The 16,926-nt window shown below is 46.6% G+C and overlaps 1 protein-coding gene across 1 annotated transcript in view; it reads right to left on the bottom strand.

Annotated features, from left to right (window-relative positions):
- The window catches only part of MYO1H (myosin IH), a 198,915-nt gene that overhangs the window by 80,545 nt on the left and 101,444 nt on the right, over positions 1 to 16,926 (bottom strand). Inside the window, exons 18-19 of the mRNA XM_040419688.1 lie at positions 11,562 to 11,667; positions 2,140 to 2,257 (exon numbers count right to left, since the gene is read on the bottom strand). Coding sequence (XP_040275622.1) covers positions 2,140 to 2,257; positions 11,562 to 11,667 — 224 coding nt within the window. The remainder of the gene's footprint in view (positions 1 to 2,139; positions 2,258 to 11,561; positions 11,668 to 16,926) is intronic.

Raw genomic sequence — 16,926 nt, forward strand, 5'->3', positions numbered from 1 at the left:
GCTGAGGTATCCTCATGCAGATTACCACTAAAGCCTCAATCACACGTCAGTGTTTGTTCAGTGATTTCCATCAGTGATTGTGAGCCAAAACCAGCAGTGGAGCCTTCAAAGACATAAGGTATAAGGGAAAGATCTGCACCTGTTCTGTGTTTAGAGCCGCACATGGTTTTGGCTCAAAATCAATAACTCACTGGAAATTACTGACCCAACACTGACGTGTGAATGAGGCTTAATTGGCAGGGTGCACTTGTACTGGCTATTTGAACCAGTAGATGAGCTTTACAAATCAAAATGTAGCACAATTCTGAAGTAATTTGTGCCAAAAAACTTGCGTACATGCTTTGCTGACATTTATTTTGGCCTGTCCAAAAAGGGAGTCTGGCTTGGAGGGAAAGAGGCGTAGCTCATGGTGTGACAATGTGCCCGAAAAAATTCTGGCATAAATTAAGCCAACTAATTGGTGTTGTAAAGTTAGGCTACTTTCACACTTGCGTTTTGGGTGGATCCGTCTACACGACGACATTTGGCGCGCGACAGATAGGGCACAACTACACTGCAACATTTGTAGCGCAACATTTTGTTGCACTAATGTCGCGCGACAATTTTTATAATGGCAGTCTATGGTGTCGCACTGCAACATGCTGCGACTGTGATGCAACAGTCGCAGAAAAATCCATCTCGAATGGATTTTCTGCGACTGTTGCGTCGCAGTCACAGCATGTTGCATGTTGCAGTGCGACATCAGTGCAACAAATTGTTGCGCTACAAATGTTGCAGTGTAGTTGTGCCCTATCTGTCGCGCGACAAATATCGTCGTGTAGACGTAGCCTTAGACTATACAGATGTACCAAATTCAGGGTTGCCAAACAGAATTTTTTTCTGGACAACTTATCCCAAAATAATGAACAGCCACCACTTTTTACAAACAAACTGGAAAACCATAATGAATAATAAAGATAATAAGGAAAACCATAATGATAAAGATTATAAGGAATACATGTCTATAGCGCAATATACTGATGAGAACTTATTACCAGCATTCACTGTGAGCTGTAAAATGATGATAAGCAGTAGAGCGCATATGGAACCACTACTCTTCGCTTCTATGGGGCTTTCGAGTACAGCACTCGGCTATGTAAAGCCATCCTATAGTAGTGAATAGAGTAGTGGTCACATCTGTGCACTACTGCTCCATTCACGCAGGGGACTCTGGAACACTGTTCTCATGATCTCTGGGTGTACCATCCGTCAGACCCCGAGGAGTAATGTATGTATCACCTCTGGACAGGTGATAAATATTGTTCATGGGGAAACCCTTTAATTATTTGGCCAGATTTATCTAAAATGGGTCATGATCAATAAAGGTGACACATCCTTGTTTGTCCTTTTTTTCTTGATTCTTTTACTCCTCTCTTTTTCATTTTTCCCTCTCTTCTCTATTCTCAAATCTCAATGTCCTCCAATACTTTGCTTTACTTATGCCATTGTTTAACCTGCTCCCTGTTTGAGAACTCCCTTTCCCCAAAGACCTTATATTGTTTGGCCTTCCCATAACCACAGCCATAATGTTGGTCTTGTTTTATGGAATAATTGCTGACTGAATTTTTGGTGTGTATAACTAATGATGTTTAATTATTTGTTTTTCCCTTTTTATATTCTAAAATGTATGTTATTTTTGTGAAATATCCCTTTTTTTTTGCTGTTTTATTCCACTTAGGCCGAGTTCACATGAACGTGTGTGACCCGTGCTGTGGCCCGCAAATTGCGGGCCGCAATGCACGATCGCTGGCCGTGGGTCAGCCGCATCGGATCGCGGACCCATTCACTTTAATGGGTCCGCGATCCGTCCATTCCGCAAAAAGATAGGACCTGTTCTATCTTTTTGCGGAACGGAAGTACGGGGCGCAACCCCACGGAAGCACTCCGTAGTGCTTCCGATGGGTACCGTTCCGTGCGGCCGTTACGCAATTCCGGATTTGCGGACCCATTGAAGTGAATGGGTCCACATCCGTGATGCTTAATGCAGACAGAACTAGGGCCGTTTATTGCGGCCCGCAATACGGCAACGGATCACACACGTTCGTGTGAACTAGGCCTTAAAAAAAGAAAATAATTTTTCAATGCTCGCAAACAAATTACCTCTGTAAGAATGTCTCGTATTTTCTACGGTATGCAAATCCTGCTCTTCTGACTCTTAAATGCTCCATTAAACCTAGGTATTTTACCTGGTGGCGGACCAACATTTCATCAAATTTTCCTGTGGTCAATAGAAGGACATGGACAGTGTTCAAATAGAGAAAGCTAATAAACATGTAAATTATTGTGGGGGACATTAAAATAACAGTAACTACCAAGTAATATAAATATTCTTTATTAGCATTTTCAGTTTAGGCAGTGGATTTTGTACAGGTTTCTGACATGTTCAGCAGTTTTATACTGTATAACAGCAGCTGTGCCATACAAGACATTCTCCTCCCAGGGACCACCAATGGTCCAGTCTTTGAGGGGGCCGTACAGTTTTGAAATTTAATTATTACTGTACCGAGCAGTACATATTATATACGTTTCTAACTGACACTGCTAAGACATTTGGTCCAAAGATCCTGGCACTGTATGCACAGAATATGTAGAGTTTTACAATCACTCACCAATACAGCTTTTTTTTTCTAAAATGAGATAATTTACTGTAATGTGCTCCAGCGACTGATATACTGTACACCAGACATAACATTAAAACCACTTCCCTAATATTGCCCCATTGTGGCACCAACACAATCGAAACTTGTTGAAGCATGGACCCCACAAAACTTCTCAAAGTTCCCCGTGGCATCTGACACCGAGACATTAGCAGCAGATCCCTTAAGTCCTATAGGTTGTGAGGTTGCCTCCTTGGATCGGACTTGTTATTCTAGCGCATTCCACAGATGCACCATCAGATTAGGATTTGAAGGCCAGGTCACCATCTTGAGTTAAGTTGTCATTTTCTTCAAACCATTCCTGAACAATTGTTACAGTGTGACAGGGCGTATTATCCTGCTAAAAGAGGCCACTGCCATTAGGGAATACCTCAGCCATGAAGGAATGTAACTGGTCAGCAACAATGTTGGCATGTGTCAAAGTAACATCCACATAAATGCCAGGATCCAAGTTTTCACAGCAGAACATTATTGAGAGCATGACACTGTCCCCAATGACTTGCCTTCTTCTTACAGCTTATCCTGGTGCCATCTCTTCCTCAGGTAAGCAATGCACACACAGAAAATGCAATTTACCAGAGCAGGTTCCTCTGTTGCTCCATGGTCCATTTCTGATGCTCACCTGCCTATTGTAGATGCTTTTGCAGTGGACAGGGGTCAGCATGCACACTTTGACTGGCCTGCAACTATGAAGCCTTGTTCTCAGCAAACTGTGATGCACTGTGTGTTCTGATACCTTTGTATTTTATTTGGTTTGTAGAGTGCTGTTGCATTATGTGTTGTTCTATATGTGAACGCTTGGTGAGAAGGAACATGTATGGGGCTCAGAAAATTCTCATGGCTGTCCGGCATCTGTCCCGTATATTATTAAATTTTGAAATAAAAAAGTAAATCAGTTTATTTCCTATATAGTGTTGGTCGAGCACCAGAGTGCTCGTGTGCTCTACTGCTCGAGTAGAACACTTCACCAAGCTTCACCCGAGCACAATGGAAGTCAATGGGAGAACCAGAGCGTAAAAAACTGGCACCCCCTGGTCGGGACTCTAGTTCGGCTTAGGAGTCCCTGCTCTGACTCCATATATAGCTATGTCCATATGTGGAATCAGTGCTTGGGGACACCCAGTATATTTAAATCTAATTTAGCCTCTATTTCTGAAAAGTTTCTGGCGGGATTCTAACTCACAACCTGCTACATTACAGCCAAGAATCTTAACCACTACAGCATAGAGCTGCATGGCTAGTTACTTAAAAAAAATAATAATGAAAATATGAGACTTCTGCTGTATATGAATACTTGCTGTATAAGTCTCATATTTATTTTTATTTTTTTAAGTAACTGGCCATGCAGCTGTATAGTGTAATGGTTAACATTTTGGGCTGTAATGTAGAAGGTTATGAGTTCAAATCCCACCAGAAACTTTTAGAAATAGAGGCTAAATTAGATTTAAACACACTGACTCGAGCATTGCGCTCGAGCACACATGATATTCCGCCGAACAATGAGATGTGCCAAGCATAGCGATGCTCGAACAGAACTGGTGTTCGGCCGAGTATGCTCACCCAACACCAGGGCCGGCCTTAGGTGTTCAGGCGCCCTGTGCGAGCTAACCTTGTGGCGCCCCCCCCCCCCCCCAAAAAAAAAAAAAAACACTTCTTGTTGCTGGCATCATGGCATAGGCTGGCTGACTACCCAACCAAGTAGTTACCAGCCCACACACCCCAAAGGCCGGTGTAATGTTATACTTCCCTACTTCGTGAGATTTCCCTACCATCGTCACTTCCGGTCGCACCGGACATGACGTGAGGAGGTGTGCAGCGCCGCGCAGGCACACAACGACAGGTCAGGGAAATTTCACAGCAGAGTGCGCATGCGCCAGGAGCCTCGCCGGCGGTTAGGGTAGGGAAAAACTATGGGCCAATGCGCAGGCGCAGTGATCGGATGGATGTTCTCAGCTGAACACCGGCCGACACTGCGCATGCACCGGGAGCCTCACCAGCGGTTAGGGAAGGGAAAGATTACGTACGGGCCAGTGCTTTTTCCCTACCCTAACCGCTGGTGAGGCTCCCAGCGCATGCGCAGTGTCGGCCGGTGTCCAGCTGAGAAAATTAGTTTCCAATGTAGTATTAATAACTAAACAATTAAATAATAAACATATTGCATTGTCTACTTACCAACAGGACAATAAGATGATCTGGACTCTGGCTGCAGTCTGGCTCTGGGGACTCCATTGTCACTCTCTCCCCCCCCCCTTCCCTTGTCACTCTCATTATTCCCCCCCCCTTGTCACTCTCATTATTCCCCCCCTGTCACGGGGTTCCGAAGGTGCACTCGGTCCCCCATTGCCCGCAGAACTGTTGCTTAGCTTTTGGAATGAGGTTCTGTGTTTGACCTCATTCCCAGGGCGGCTTTACTAGCTGGGTGGCTCCCTGCTCCTTGTCTGCCTTGAGCGCCGAGCTGATCACTCGGTGCTCGACTGGTTGGTCTGTCGGTCATGTGACGCTGGCCACGTCACATGACCCTCACTCCCCACTATAAATACAGGCAGCCTGCTGGCTACAGGTTGCCTGTTAATTTCTAGGTTCCTGGCTATTTGTTGGACTACTGAATATTTACCTGATCCTGTTCCCTGACGATCCTCTGCCTGCTCCTCCTGTACTGCGCATACATCCTGGTATTGTGACCTCGGCTCCCACCTGACTACTCTCTTAGGACTCCTCTTGTACTTCGCTACTCTCCTGGTATTTGACCCCGGCTTCTCCTGACCATTCTTTGCTTAATCCGTTGTACTGCGTAGCTCTCTTGGTTCTGACCCGGTCCGTTCATGTTCCGTATTTTGTCTTGTCTGTCTTCCCTGCACATATCCTAAGTTAGGGACTGCCGTCCAGTTGTCCCCTGTCATCAGGACTCGTGAGGCAAGTAGGCAGGGCCAGGGGTGAGGGTGGAGCGCAGTGGTCACTACCCTTCCCCCTGTGTGTGTGTGGACGTGACTGTCACAGATTAACAGGCCCAATAACCACTGTATCATGAATCCTCTTACTACCCTGACTGACCATGTCTCTAACTTGACACAGAGGGTGCAGGAGCTAGGAGAGAAACTCCGTTCTTGTGAGTTAGGGCAAGGTTCTTCCACTCCTCTGTCCTCCAGTCCATATTTTGAACCCCAGATCAAGCTCCCAGAACCCTTTTCTGGAGACCGGAAGAGGTTTCTCTCCTTTAAGGAGAGTTGCAAACTCTACTTCCGTTTGCGCCCCGTGTCCTCCGGTCCCGAGAGCCAACGCGTGGGGATTATCATTTCTCTACTACAGGGTGATCCCCAGGACTGGGCATTTTCGTTACCTCCTGGGGCCAGTTGTCTAACTTCTGTGGAGGGGTTTTTTCAGGCCCTGGGTACCCTCTATGACGAACCAGACAGGGCCCTGGTAGCCGAGACAGCTCTTAGGGCACTGGTTCAGGGCCATCTCCCTGCGGAGGAGTATTGCACCCAATTCAGACGGTGGTGTGTCCCCTCAGGATGGAATGAACCAGCCCTGAAGAGTCAGTTTAGGTCTGGTCTATCTGATAATTTAAAAGATCTATTGGTCAATTACCAAATTCCTGAGACCTTAGAGGAGATGATGACCCTAGTTGTCCGACTTGACAAACGAGTTAGAGAGAGACGACAAGAACGACAGTTCTGTTCTCAGATGGTGGTCCAGCCAGAGGCCTTTTCCAGGGACAACACTGAGGTCTCCACCGAGGAACCCATGCAGGTTGGCATGACCCGGGGTAATCTTCGTCGCAGACGCGGAGAGTGCTTCTACTGTGGAGATCCTGGCCATTGGATCAACAAGTGTCCTAAGAGGGACCTCTCTGACAAGTCTTCTAAGGCAAGACAACCTAAAGACCAGGTACACCCTGATTTTTCTAAAGGTAAGCTTTTGGTACCCATAACAATTTCTCTGGGGGTTAATAAGTGGCCGGGTAAGGCCTTTATTGACTCCGGTTCAGCGGCCAGCTTTATTGACTTTGAGTTTGCTTGTAAATTGGGTATTCCAATGTTTGCTTTACCTACACCTATCCATGTCATGGCTATTGATGCTACTCCCCTGATTGGTGGTACGGTGAGGTCATGTACCTCTGAAATTTCTCTGTCCGTGGGTGTGTGCCACTCTGAGAGATGTTCTCTTCTAGTCCTGGAGAACCTACCGGTTGAGGTGGTACTAGGGTTGCCTTGGCTCCGTTTACATAACCCCACAATTGATTGGTCCAAAGGAGAGTTGGTGAAATGGGGACCTAAGTGTGACTCATGCTTGTCCGTGGTCCAGGCTGGAGTTTCAGTAAGGTCTAATACATTACCCTCTGTTATTAAGGAATATTCTGATGTGTTCTCGTCCCTTACTCCAGAGGTTCTACCCCCCCATAGACCTTATGATTGCGCCATAGAGCTAATTGAGGGTGCCGAATTTCCTAAAGGTCGAATTTATAATCTTTCAGGGCCCGAACGCAAGGCTATGGAAGATTATATTAAGTAGAGCCTTGCTAAAGGGCATATTAGACCTTCAGTCTCTCCTATGGGAGCAGGGTTTTTCTTTGTTAAAAAGAAGGATGGTGGTCTTAGGCCTTGTATTGATTACCGGAGATTAAATAAAATCACTGTCCAAAATAGATACTCTCTCCCATTGATTCCGGATTTATTTAACCAGGTTTTGGGGGCAACCTGGTTTTCCAAGATTGACCTGAAAGGGGCATACAATCTAATCCGAATCAAGGAGGGAGACGAATGGAAGACAGCGTTTAATACTCCGATAGGACACTTTGAATATCAGGTGATGCCTTTTGGACTCAGCAATGCCCCTGCTGTGTTCCAAAATTTAATGAACGATATTCTTAGGGAGTTCTTAGGTAAATTTATTATTGTCTATCTTGACGACATTTTGATATTCTCTCCTGATTTCGAATCTCATGTGTCCCATGTCAAACAAGTATTAGAGGTGTTGAGGGAGAACCAGCTATCCGCTAAGCAACAGAAATGTGTCTTTGGTGTACAGGAGATACTGTTTCTAGGGCATATTTTGACTCCTCACGCCTTTAAGATGGATCCTGGTAAGGTTTTAGCAATTAAGGAATGGGTAAGGCCTTCATCCTTAAAGGCTTTACAACGGTTTTTGGGTTTCGCTAATTACTACCGTAAATTTATCATGAATTTTTCTGTAATTGCTAAGCCATTGACCGACCTTACTAAGAAAGGGGCGGATTTGGAGAATTGGTCTACCAAGGCCATTTCTTCATTTGAAACATTAAAAAAGGCATTTAGTAGCGCTCCCATTCTGATCCAGCCTGATCAGGAGAGACCTTTTATTGTGGAGGTGGATGCGTCCGAGGACGGCGCAGGAGCAGTCCTTTCACAAGGTCCTGCTAGCCTCACTAACCTGAGACCGTGTGCCTTCTTCTCTAGGAAATTCTCTCCCACGGAGAGAAACTACGACATAGGGAATAGGGAGCTGTTGGCCATTAAATGGGCATTTGAGGAGTGGAGACATTTTTTGGAGGGGGCAAGGCATCGAGTAACTGTTGTCACTGACCATAAAAACCTAATGTTTCTCGAGTCCGCTAAGAGGTTGAATCCCCGACAAGCCCGATGGGCTCTGTTTTTTACCCGCTTTGATTTCTCCATTACGTTCAGGCCGGGAAGTAAAAATGTGAAGGCAGACGCATTATCTCGGAGCTTCCATGCTTTTCAACCCACTGAGACGCCGCCTGAATCCATCCTACCAGCAAACATCTTCTTAGCGGCTCTAACCCAGGATATCTCGGCTCGCATTAAGGCTGAACAACATCTGGCACCGGCATCCATCCCAACAGATAAGTTGTTTGTTCCCGTACAATTTCGTCTCCAGCTGTTGGGTGAGTGTCACGATTCTGCCTTTTGTGGACATCCGGGTATTGAGGGCACTAAGGATCTGGTTTCTAGATCTTATTGGTGGCCCACTCTGACCAGGGATGTCAAGTCCTACGTGTCAGCCTGTGAGGTTTGTGCCAGGTCTAAGACATCTAGGACTCGCCCTGCTGGTAACCTACGACCCCTACCCATTCCCAGTAGACCCTGGTCCCATATCTCGATGGACTTTATAACTGACCTACCGCTGGCGGAGGGTAAGACTGTGGTTTGTGTAGTGGTCGATAGGTTTAGCAAGATGGTTCATTTTATTCCCCTGTCTAAACTTCCGAATGCTAAAACCCTGGCGTCTATTTTTGTGAGAGAGATTGTTTGTTTACATGGCATCCCGGAAAATATTGTTTCGGACAGGGGTGTGCAGTTTGTGTCCAAATTCTGGAGGGCCTTCTGTCAAAGATGTAAAATTTCGTTGTCTTTTTCTTCCGCCTACCATCCTGAGAGAAATGGGCAGACTGAACGCCTTAATCAGTCTGTGGAACAATTCCTGAGGTTGTATGTTGCTGATGACCAGCAATTATGGGTCAAATTCCTTCCGATGGCTGAATTTGCTCTGAATAACCGTGTCAATTCTTCTGCTGGGGTCTCCCCTTTCTTTTGTAACCATGGTTTTCATCCCCGTTTTCATTCTGGGTCGTCCGTCTCTTCCTCTAACCCTGAAGCTGATAAACTCTCCTCCGAACTGTGCACAGTTTGGGCCCGGGTTCAATCGAACCTAGAAAAGGCTCAAAGTTCTCAAAAACTCAAGGCCGATAGGAGACGTTCAAGGGGGGTGAACTTTCAGGTTAGGGATAAAGTATGGTTGTCCTCCAAGAATCTATCTCTCAAGGTAGCTTCTAGAAAATTTGCTCCTCGTTTTATTGGACCATATAAGATCACGGAGGTGATTAACCCGGTATCATTTAGGTTGGAGCTGCCCGAGTCATTCCGCATTCATAATGTGTTCCATAAATCTCTACTTAAAAAATATTTTGAACCGGTAGTACCATCGAAAGCCTCGCCTCCGCCGGTTCTTGTTAATGATGCTGTCGAGTATGTCGTGTCTAAAATAGTGGATGTCAGGAAGGTGCGTAACTCCTTGCAGTATCTGATTCACTGGAAGGGGTATGGACCTGAAGAGAGATCTTGGGTACCTGCCAGGGAGGTTCATGCTCCTAGACTGGTTCGTAGATTTCATTTAGAACACCCTGAAAAGCCATCGCCTGAAGTCTTGGGTCCGGTGGCCCCTCGTAAAAGGGGGGGTACTGTCACGGGGTTCCGAAGGTGCACTCGGTCCCCCATTGCCCGCAGAACTGTTGCTTAGCTTTTGGAATGAGGTTCTGTGTTTGACCTCATTCCCAGGGCGGCTTTACTAGCTGGGTGGCTCCCTGCTCCTAGTCTGCCTTGAGCGCCGAGCTGATCACTCGGTGCTCGACTGGTTGGTCTGTCGGTCATGTGACGCTGGCCACGTCACATGACCCTCACTCCCCACTATAAATACAGGCAGCCTGCTGGCTACAGGTTGCCTGTTAATTTCTAGGTTCCTGGCTATTTGTTGGACTACTGAATATTTACCTGATCCTGTTCCCTGACGATCCTCTGCCTGCTCCTCCTGTACTGCGCATACATCCTGGTATTGTGACCTCGGCTCCCACCTGACTACTCTCTTAGGACTCCTCTTGTACTTCGCTACTCTCCTGGTATTTGACCCCGGCTTCTCCTGACCATTCTTTGCTTAATCCGTTGTACTGCGTAGCTCTCTTGGTTCTGACCCGGTCCGTTCATGTTCCGTATTTTGTCTTGTCTGTCTTCCCTGCACATATCCTAAGTTAGGGACTGCCGTCCAGTTGTCCCCTGTCATCAGGACTCGTGAGGCAAGTAGGCAGGGCCAGGGGTGAGGGTGGAGTGCAGTGGTCACTACCCTTCCCCCTGTGTGTGTGTGGACGTGACCGTCACACCCCCCTCTCCCTTGTCACTCTCATTATTCCCCCCCTCTCCCTTGTCACTCTCATTATTCCCCCCCTCTCCCTTGTCACTCTCATTATTCCCCCCCCTCTCCCTTGTCACTCTCATTATTCCCCCCCCTCTCCCTTGTCACTCTCATTATTTCCCCCCCCCTTGTCACTCTCATTATTCCCCCCTCTCCCTTGTCACTCTCATTATTCCCCCCCTCTCCCTTGTCACTCTCATTATTCCCCCCCCCTCTCCCTTGTCACTCTCATTATTCCCCCCCTCTCCCTTGTCACTCTCATTATTCCCCCCCTGTCCCTTGTCACTCTCATTATTCCCCCCCCTCTCCCTTGTCACTCTCATTATTCCCCCCTCTCCCTTTTCACTCTCATTATTCCACCCCCCCTCCCTTGTCACTCTCATTATTCCCCCCCCTCTCCCTTGTCACTCTCATTCTTCTCCCACCTCCACCTCTAGTGTAGCGTGGCCGAGCTCTGTTCGATCCGCGGTACAGGAGCATTTGTTTCCTGTACCCGGCCGGACTGACAGGAAGTGCACACTAAGTGAGCACTTCCTGTCAGTCCGGCCGGGTACAGGAAACAAAAGCTCCTGTACCGCGGATCGAACAGAGCTCGGCCACGCTACATTAACAGCACACAGCAGGCGCAGGCAGGATTCTTTAGAGCAGCAAGCGCTCAGCCTCAGCCGCTCAGGCGGCGCAGCATGAGGGGCGCCGCCGGCCGCCCCAACTTATATAAGCAACTTTTTTTTTTTTTTTAAACCGCAACGGGCGCCGGGCGCCCCCTGCTAGATACAGGGGAGGGGGAGATGGAGGGAACGGGGGGCCCGCCCTGAGGGAGAACACAAGTGCCGCCTCGCCTGCCGCATATTACATTGCGAGCTGTCAGCCGCCCCTGTTGCTATGGCGCCCCTGTGCGGCCGCACAGCCCGCACACCCCAAAGGCCGGCCCTGCCCAACACTATTCCTATATATTGGTCTTACCTGGAAGCTTGTTGTTGTTTGGTTTGATACATCTAATATATGCAGGTTCCTTAGACATCAGGATTTCTATCAGACTTGTCAAACTATTCTTGAACTGGGTGGTCACCTAAAAACACACGTACAGAAAACAGCGTGGGTCGATGCAGGTGGATCTACATAAACATGTAGAGGTATTATTGGGTAGATTATTATTTTTATCTAATTGCACTTTAAGTGGTACTTTATATGTAATTATGGAAAGACTGCAATCTAAAACGGATTGTCTACGGCTAGTTTAAAGGGCTTCTGTCAGCCCACTAAACCGTTTTTTTTTTTTTGTTTACTAATAATCCCTATCCCTATATTAAATAATCATTTTGGTTCAGTAGAATTCGATAAAAAGCGATTTTTAAAATATGCAAATTACCTTGCTACCAGCAAGTAGGGCGGCTACTTGCTGGTAGCAGCTGCATCCTCCGATCCTAATGATGCCCCCTCCGCATTGTGATTGACAGGGCCAGGGAACGGAATTGTTCTCTGCTGGCCCTGCCTGTTAGCATTCAAAATCTGGCGCCTGCGCCGCGGCCGTACCTATCTTCAATCTGCGCAGGCGCACTGAGAGACGGCCACTCGCTCGGCCGCTCCATCCTCAATGCGCCTGCGCCGATGACGTCGCATCTACACCCGGCGCAGGCGCATTGAGGAGCGAGCGGCCGCCTCTCAGTGCGCCTGCGCAGATTGAAGATACATACGGCCGCAGCGCAGGCGCCAGATTTTGAATGCTAACAGGCAGGGCCAGCAGAGAACGATTCCGTTCCCTGGCCCTGTCAATCACAATGCGGAGGGGGTGTCATTAGGATCGGAGGATGCGGCTGCTACCAGCAAGTAGCCGCCCTACTTGCTGGTAGCAAGGTAATTTGCATATTTTAAAAATCGCTTTTTATCAAATTCTACTGAACCAAAATGATTATTTAACTTATGTAACAAGTGAGGTAGGGGGCGGCACCACTAGCAGCGGCTAGGCGCACTAAGATCCAGTGCTGTACGTGGCTGGAGAGGACACACACAGACGGCGGTGCTCAGCTATGCAGGTGCGATGCAAGTAGAAGGTAATATAGAACGGAAAAAAGTAGCGGCACTCACCCGTGTGTAGTCAAAAAGATATGCAGATTTATTTAATCGAGAATTACATCAGGCAGGGGGCGGACAATTCAAAACACGCATTGATCAGCTGATCAATGCGTGTTTTGAATTGTCCGCCCCCTGCCTGATGTAATTCTGGATTAAATAAAGCTGCATATCTTTTTGACTACACACGGGTGAGTGCCGCTACTATTATTTAACTTATGTATGCAGAGCTCGCAGTATAGGGATTATTAGTAAACAAAAAAAAAAAACAGTTTAGTGGGCTGACAGAAGCCCTTTAATATTTGCAGTTTTGTATTCTGCTTTTGAGATCCGGCAGGGGGTTATTTACATTTTTATATAAGTTTTTTTTCTTTTGCATATTTTTAAACTTTTTTTAATTTTTTTTATAGCCCCTCTAAAGAGGCTACAATATGCAGTACTAAGATTTATTACAGTTTATACTGTATTCCATAGAATGACAGTACAAGCTGAATGTGCTGATATCCTATGTTGGCCTGCCATCTGCTGGCCAACATAGGAACTGCAGCTCCAATACACTGGGTCTCTTCAGAGAGACTCGGCGTATTAGAATGAATGTCTAGCTTCCCTGATTGACCCCTCTGGGTTTTTCACTATTTAGATGCCGTGGTTGCACTTGACCACAGCATCTAAAGGCTTAATTGACTGCAATCGTCATTATTGCTGGTGGCAGACATTAGCCGCGAACCTCTGCTGTTTGAAACAGCAGAGAACCGCCGACTATGGTGCCGGCTGCATGCACGAGCAGGCACCATGTTTAAAGAACCTAAGGGTTATAGGCGTTCGAAAGCTCAGGTGAGTGCTGTGGCCTCTTCCTAGGTCTGTGGCATCAAGTCCATCAGTCACATGACCTTTCTACAGCTCAGGCCCATTCCAGTAAATAGAATTGGTAAACTACTGTAAGAAGAGATTGCAGCACTCCTCCGAACCTCTTCCAACAGAAGATCAGCAGGGGTGCTAGGAGTTGGGCCTCCATGATCTAATACTAAAGACAAATTCTGAGGATAGGCCATCAATATTTACATCCCGGACCTTTAACCCCTTCAGGACCCTGACATTTTTCACCAAATTTGGGGAAATTTGACGTGTGTCACTTTATGTGGTAATAACTTTGGAACGCTTTTACTTATCCAAGCCATTCTGAGATTCTTTTCTCGTGACACATTGTACTTCATGATAGTGGTACATTTAACCTCTTACGAAACACAGGGCGTACCTGTACGCCCTGATGTCCGAGTCCTTAAGGACACAGGGTGTACAGGTACGCCCTGTGTATTTCCGATCACCGCCGTGTGGCGGGCGGTGATCGGAACAGAGTGCCTGCTGAAATCATTCGCAGCAAACCGCAGGTCAATTCAGACCTGCGGTTTGCTGCATTTCCGGGTCATTCGGGTCTCCGGTGACCCGATAACGCAGAATAGGATGGTGATCGGTGGTGTGATAATACACCACCAATCACCATCCTTAGATCCTGAGAGGTGGCGGTGACATCACCTCTCAGGATCGCTTCCTATTGGCTGGGCGGGCAGGGGTTAACTTCCCCCAGCTCTGCTCTCCTCCTCCACACTGCTTCTGTGGAGCAAACAAACTTGTTTGCCCAACAGTTCATTGCTGAACATCCAGACTCCTTTTTGGCTAGGTCCAGTGGCTGGACTCCGGCCAGTGCAGCCGAGATGAGGACGTTTTGGGGCCTCGTGCTGCACATAGCCTAGTCAAAAAACCCAGTGTCAGGCAGTACTGGAGTGGGGACGTCCTCTACCAGACCCCATTCTACTGTATGGCCATGACACGTTCCCGTTTGAGGCCATCCGGAAATGCCTGCATTATGCAGATAATGCAGCATGTCCCCCCTGAGGTGCTCCTGCCTATGACTGCCTGTACAAAATCAGCCTGGTCATCGATCACTTCGAGGCCAAATTTCTGGAGGCCTATGTACCTGGAAGGGAGGTCGCTGTTGATAAGTCTCTCATTGCTTTCAAGGGGAGACTCATTTTCCGCCAGTATGTTCCCTCTAAGCGGGCGAAGTATGGCGTGAAGCTGTACAAACTTTGTGAGAGTACCTCAGGGTACACTTACAAGTTTTGTGTGTACGAGGGGCGAGATTCCCGTATTGAACCCCCAGAATGTCCCCCCACTCTGGGTGTTAGCGGGAAACTTGTGTGGGACCTTATGCACGTACTGCTAGATAAGGGTTACCACCTGTACATGGATAACTTTTATACTAGTATCCCCTTGTTCCAGTCCCTCGCCGCCAGATCCACGTCCGCTTGTGGGACCGTGCGGAAAAATCAACGTGTCCTCCCTACCCACCCCCTCCAGGTACCTATCCCCAGGGGTGAGACCCGTGCCCTTACCAGTGGAAACCTGTTGCTGGTCAGATATAAGGACAAGAGGGATGTCCTTGTACTGTCCACAATTCACGGTAACTGCATCACCCCTGTCCCTGTGCGAGCTACCGTGGCAACGGTCCTCAAGCCTGATTGCATTGTGGACTAGAATAGGTATATGGGAGGAGTTGATCTCTCTGATCAAGTCCTCAAGCCATATAACGCCATGCGCAAAACCCGGGCATGGTACAAAAAAGTTTCGGTCTACTTGGTACAGGTTGCCTTGTAAACTCTTTTGTGTTGGCAATACGGAAATTCCTGCAGTTCAATGAGGCAGTCCTCAAGGCCCTGATCTTTTCTGACCTGGAAAGAGCAGGCCGGAGTACCTCGGGAACTGGAGGCGCCCGGATCGTCCAACACTTTCCAGGTGTGGTCCCCCATACTGGAAAGAAGGGACGGTCCCAAAAAAAGTGCAGAGTGTGTCACAGGAGGGGGATACAGAAGGACACCACCACTTAGTGTGACATGTGCCCCGATCATCCGGGCCTCTGCATTGACTGTTGCTTCAGGGAGTACCACACTTCCATGGAGTACTAAATTTATAATCCCCTTCTCCAATTTAATTCTATTTGGCCACAGATAATCGCCCAGAAAAAAAACAAAAAAAAAAACTATGGCTCTCAGACTTTGGAGACACTAAAACAAAAAAAAAAAATTATTTCAAACATATTATTTTGTAAAACTAAAATAAATTAAAAAAAAGTATACATATTAGGTACCGCCGCATCCATAAGAACCTGAACTATAAAAATACCACATGACCTAACCCCTCAGATGAACACAGTCAAAAAAATAAAATAAAAACGGTGTAAAAAATGGCTTTTTTTTTACACAGTTTTTATTTTATTTTTCTGACTGTGTTCATCTGAGGGGTTAGGTAATGTGGAATTTTTATAGAGCAGATACTTACGGACGCGGCAATACCTAATATGTCTACTTTTTAAAATGTATTTAGGTTTTACATTATAATATCCTTTTTTAAACAAAAAAAACATTTTAGTATCTCCATAGTCTGGTAATCAGTTTTTTTATTTATTTTTAGCCGATTGTCTTAGGTAGGGGCTCATTTTTTGCAGGATGAGAGGACTGTTTTATTTGCGCTATTTTGAGGTGCATATGACTTTTTGATCGCTTGCTATTACACTTTTTGTGATGTAAGGTCACAAAAAAATGGTTTTTGGAAGGCAGATTTTATCTGGACTGGTTTTTTGACACCATGTCCAATTTGAAGACCCCCTGATGCACCCCTAGAGTAGAAACTCCATAAAAGTGACTCCATCTAAGAAACTACACCCCTCAAGGTATTCAAAACTGATTTTGCAAACTTTCTTAACCCTTTAGGTGTTCCACAAGAGTTATTGGCAAATGGAGATGAAAAAAGAATTAAAATTTTTTGTAACCTTGCCTCCCAAAAATGTAATATAGAGCAACCAAAAATCATATGTACCCTAAAAATAGTCCCAACAAAACTGCCACCTTATCCCATAGTTTCCAAAATGGGGTCACTTTTTTGGAGTTTCTACTCTAGGGGTGCATCAGGGGGGCGTCAAATGGGACATGGTGTAAATAAACCAGTCCAGTAAAATCTGCCTTCCAGAAACCATATGGCGCTCCTTTCCTTCTGCGCCCTGCCATGTGCCCGTACAGCAGTTTACGACCACATATAGGGTGTTTCTATAAACTACAGAATCAGGGCAATAAATATTGAGTTTTGTTTGGCTGTTAACCCTTGCTTTGTTACTGTAAAAAATGTATTAAAATGGAAAATTTGCCAAAAACTTAAATTCTGAAATGTCATCTCCATTTGCCAATAACTCTTGTGGAACACCTAA

This window comes from Bufo bufo, chromosome 2 (genome assembly GCF_905171765.1).
Source record: "Bufo bufo chromosome 2, aBufBuf1.1, whole genome shotgun sequence".
In the NCBI taxonomy this organism is placed as follows: domain Eukaryota; kingdom Metazoa; phylum Chordata; class Amphibia; order Anura; family Bufonidae; genus Bufo; species Bufo bufo.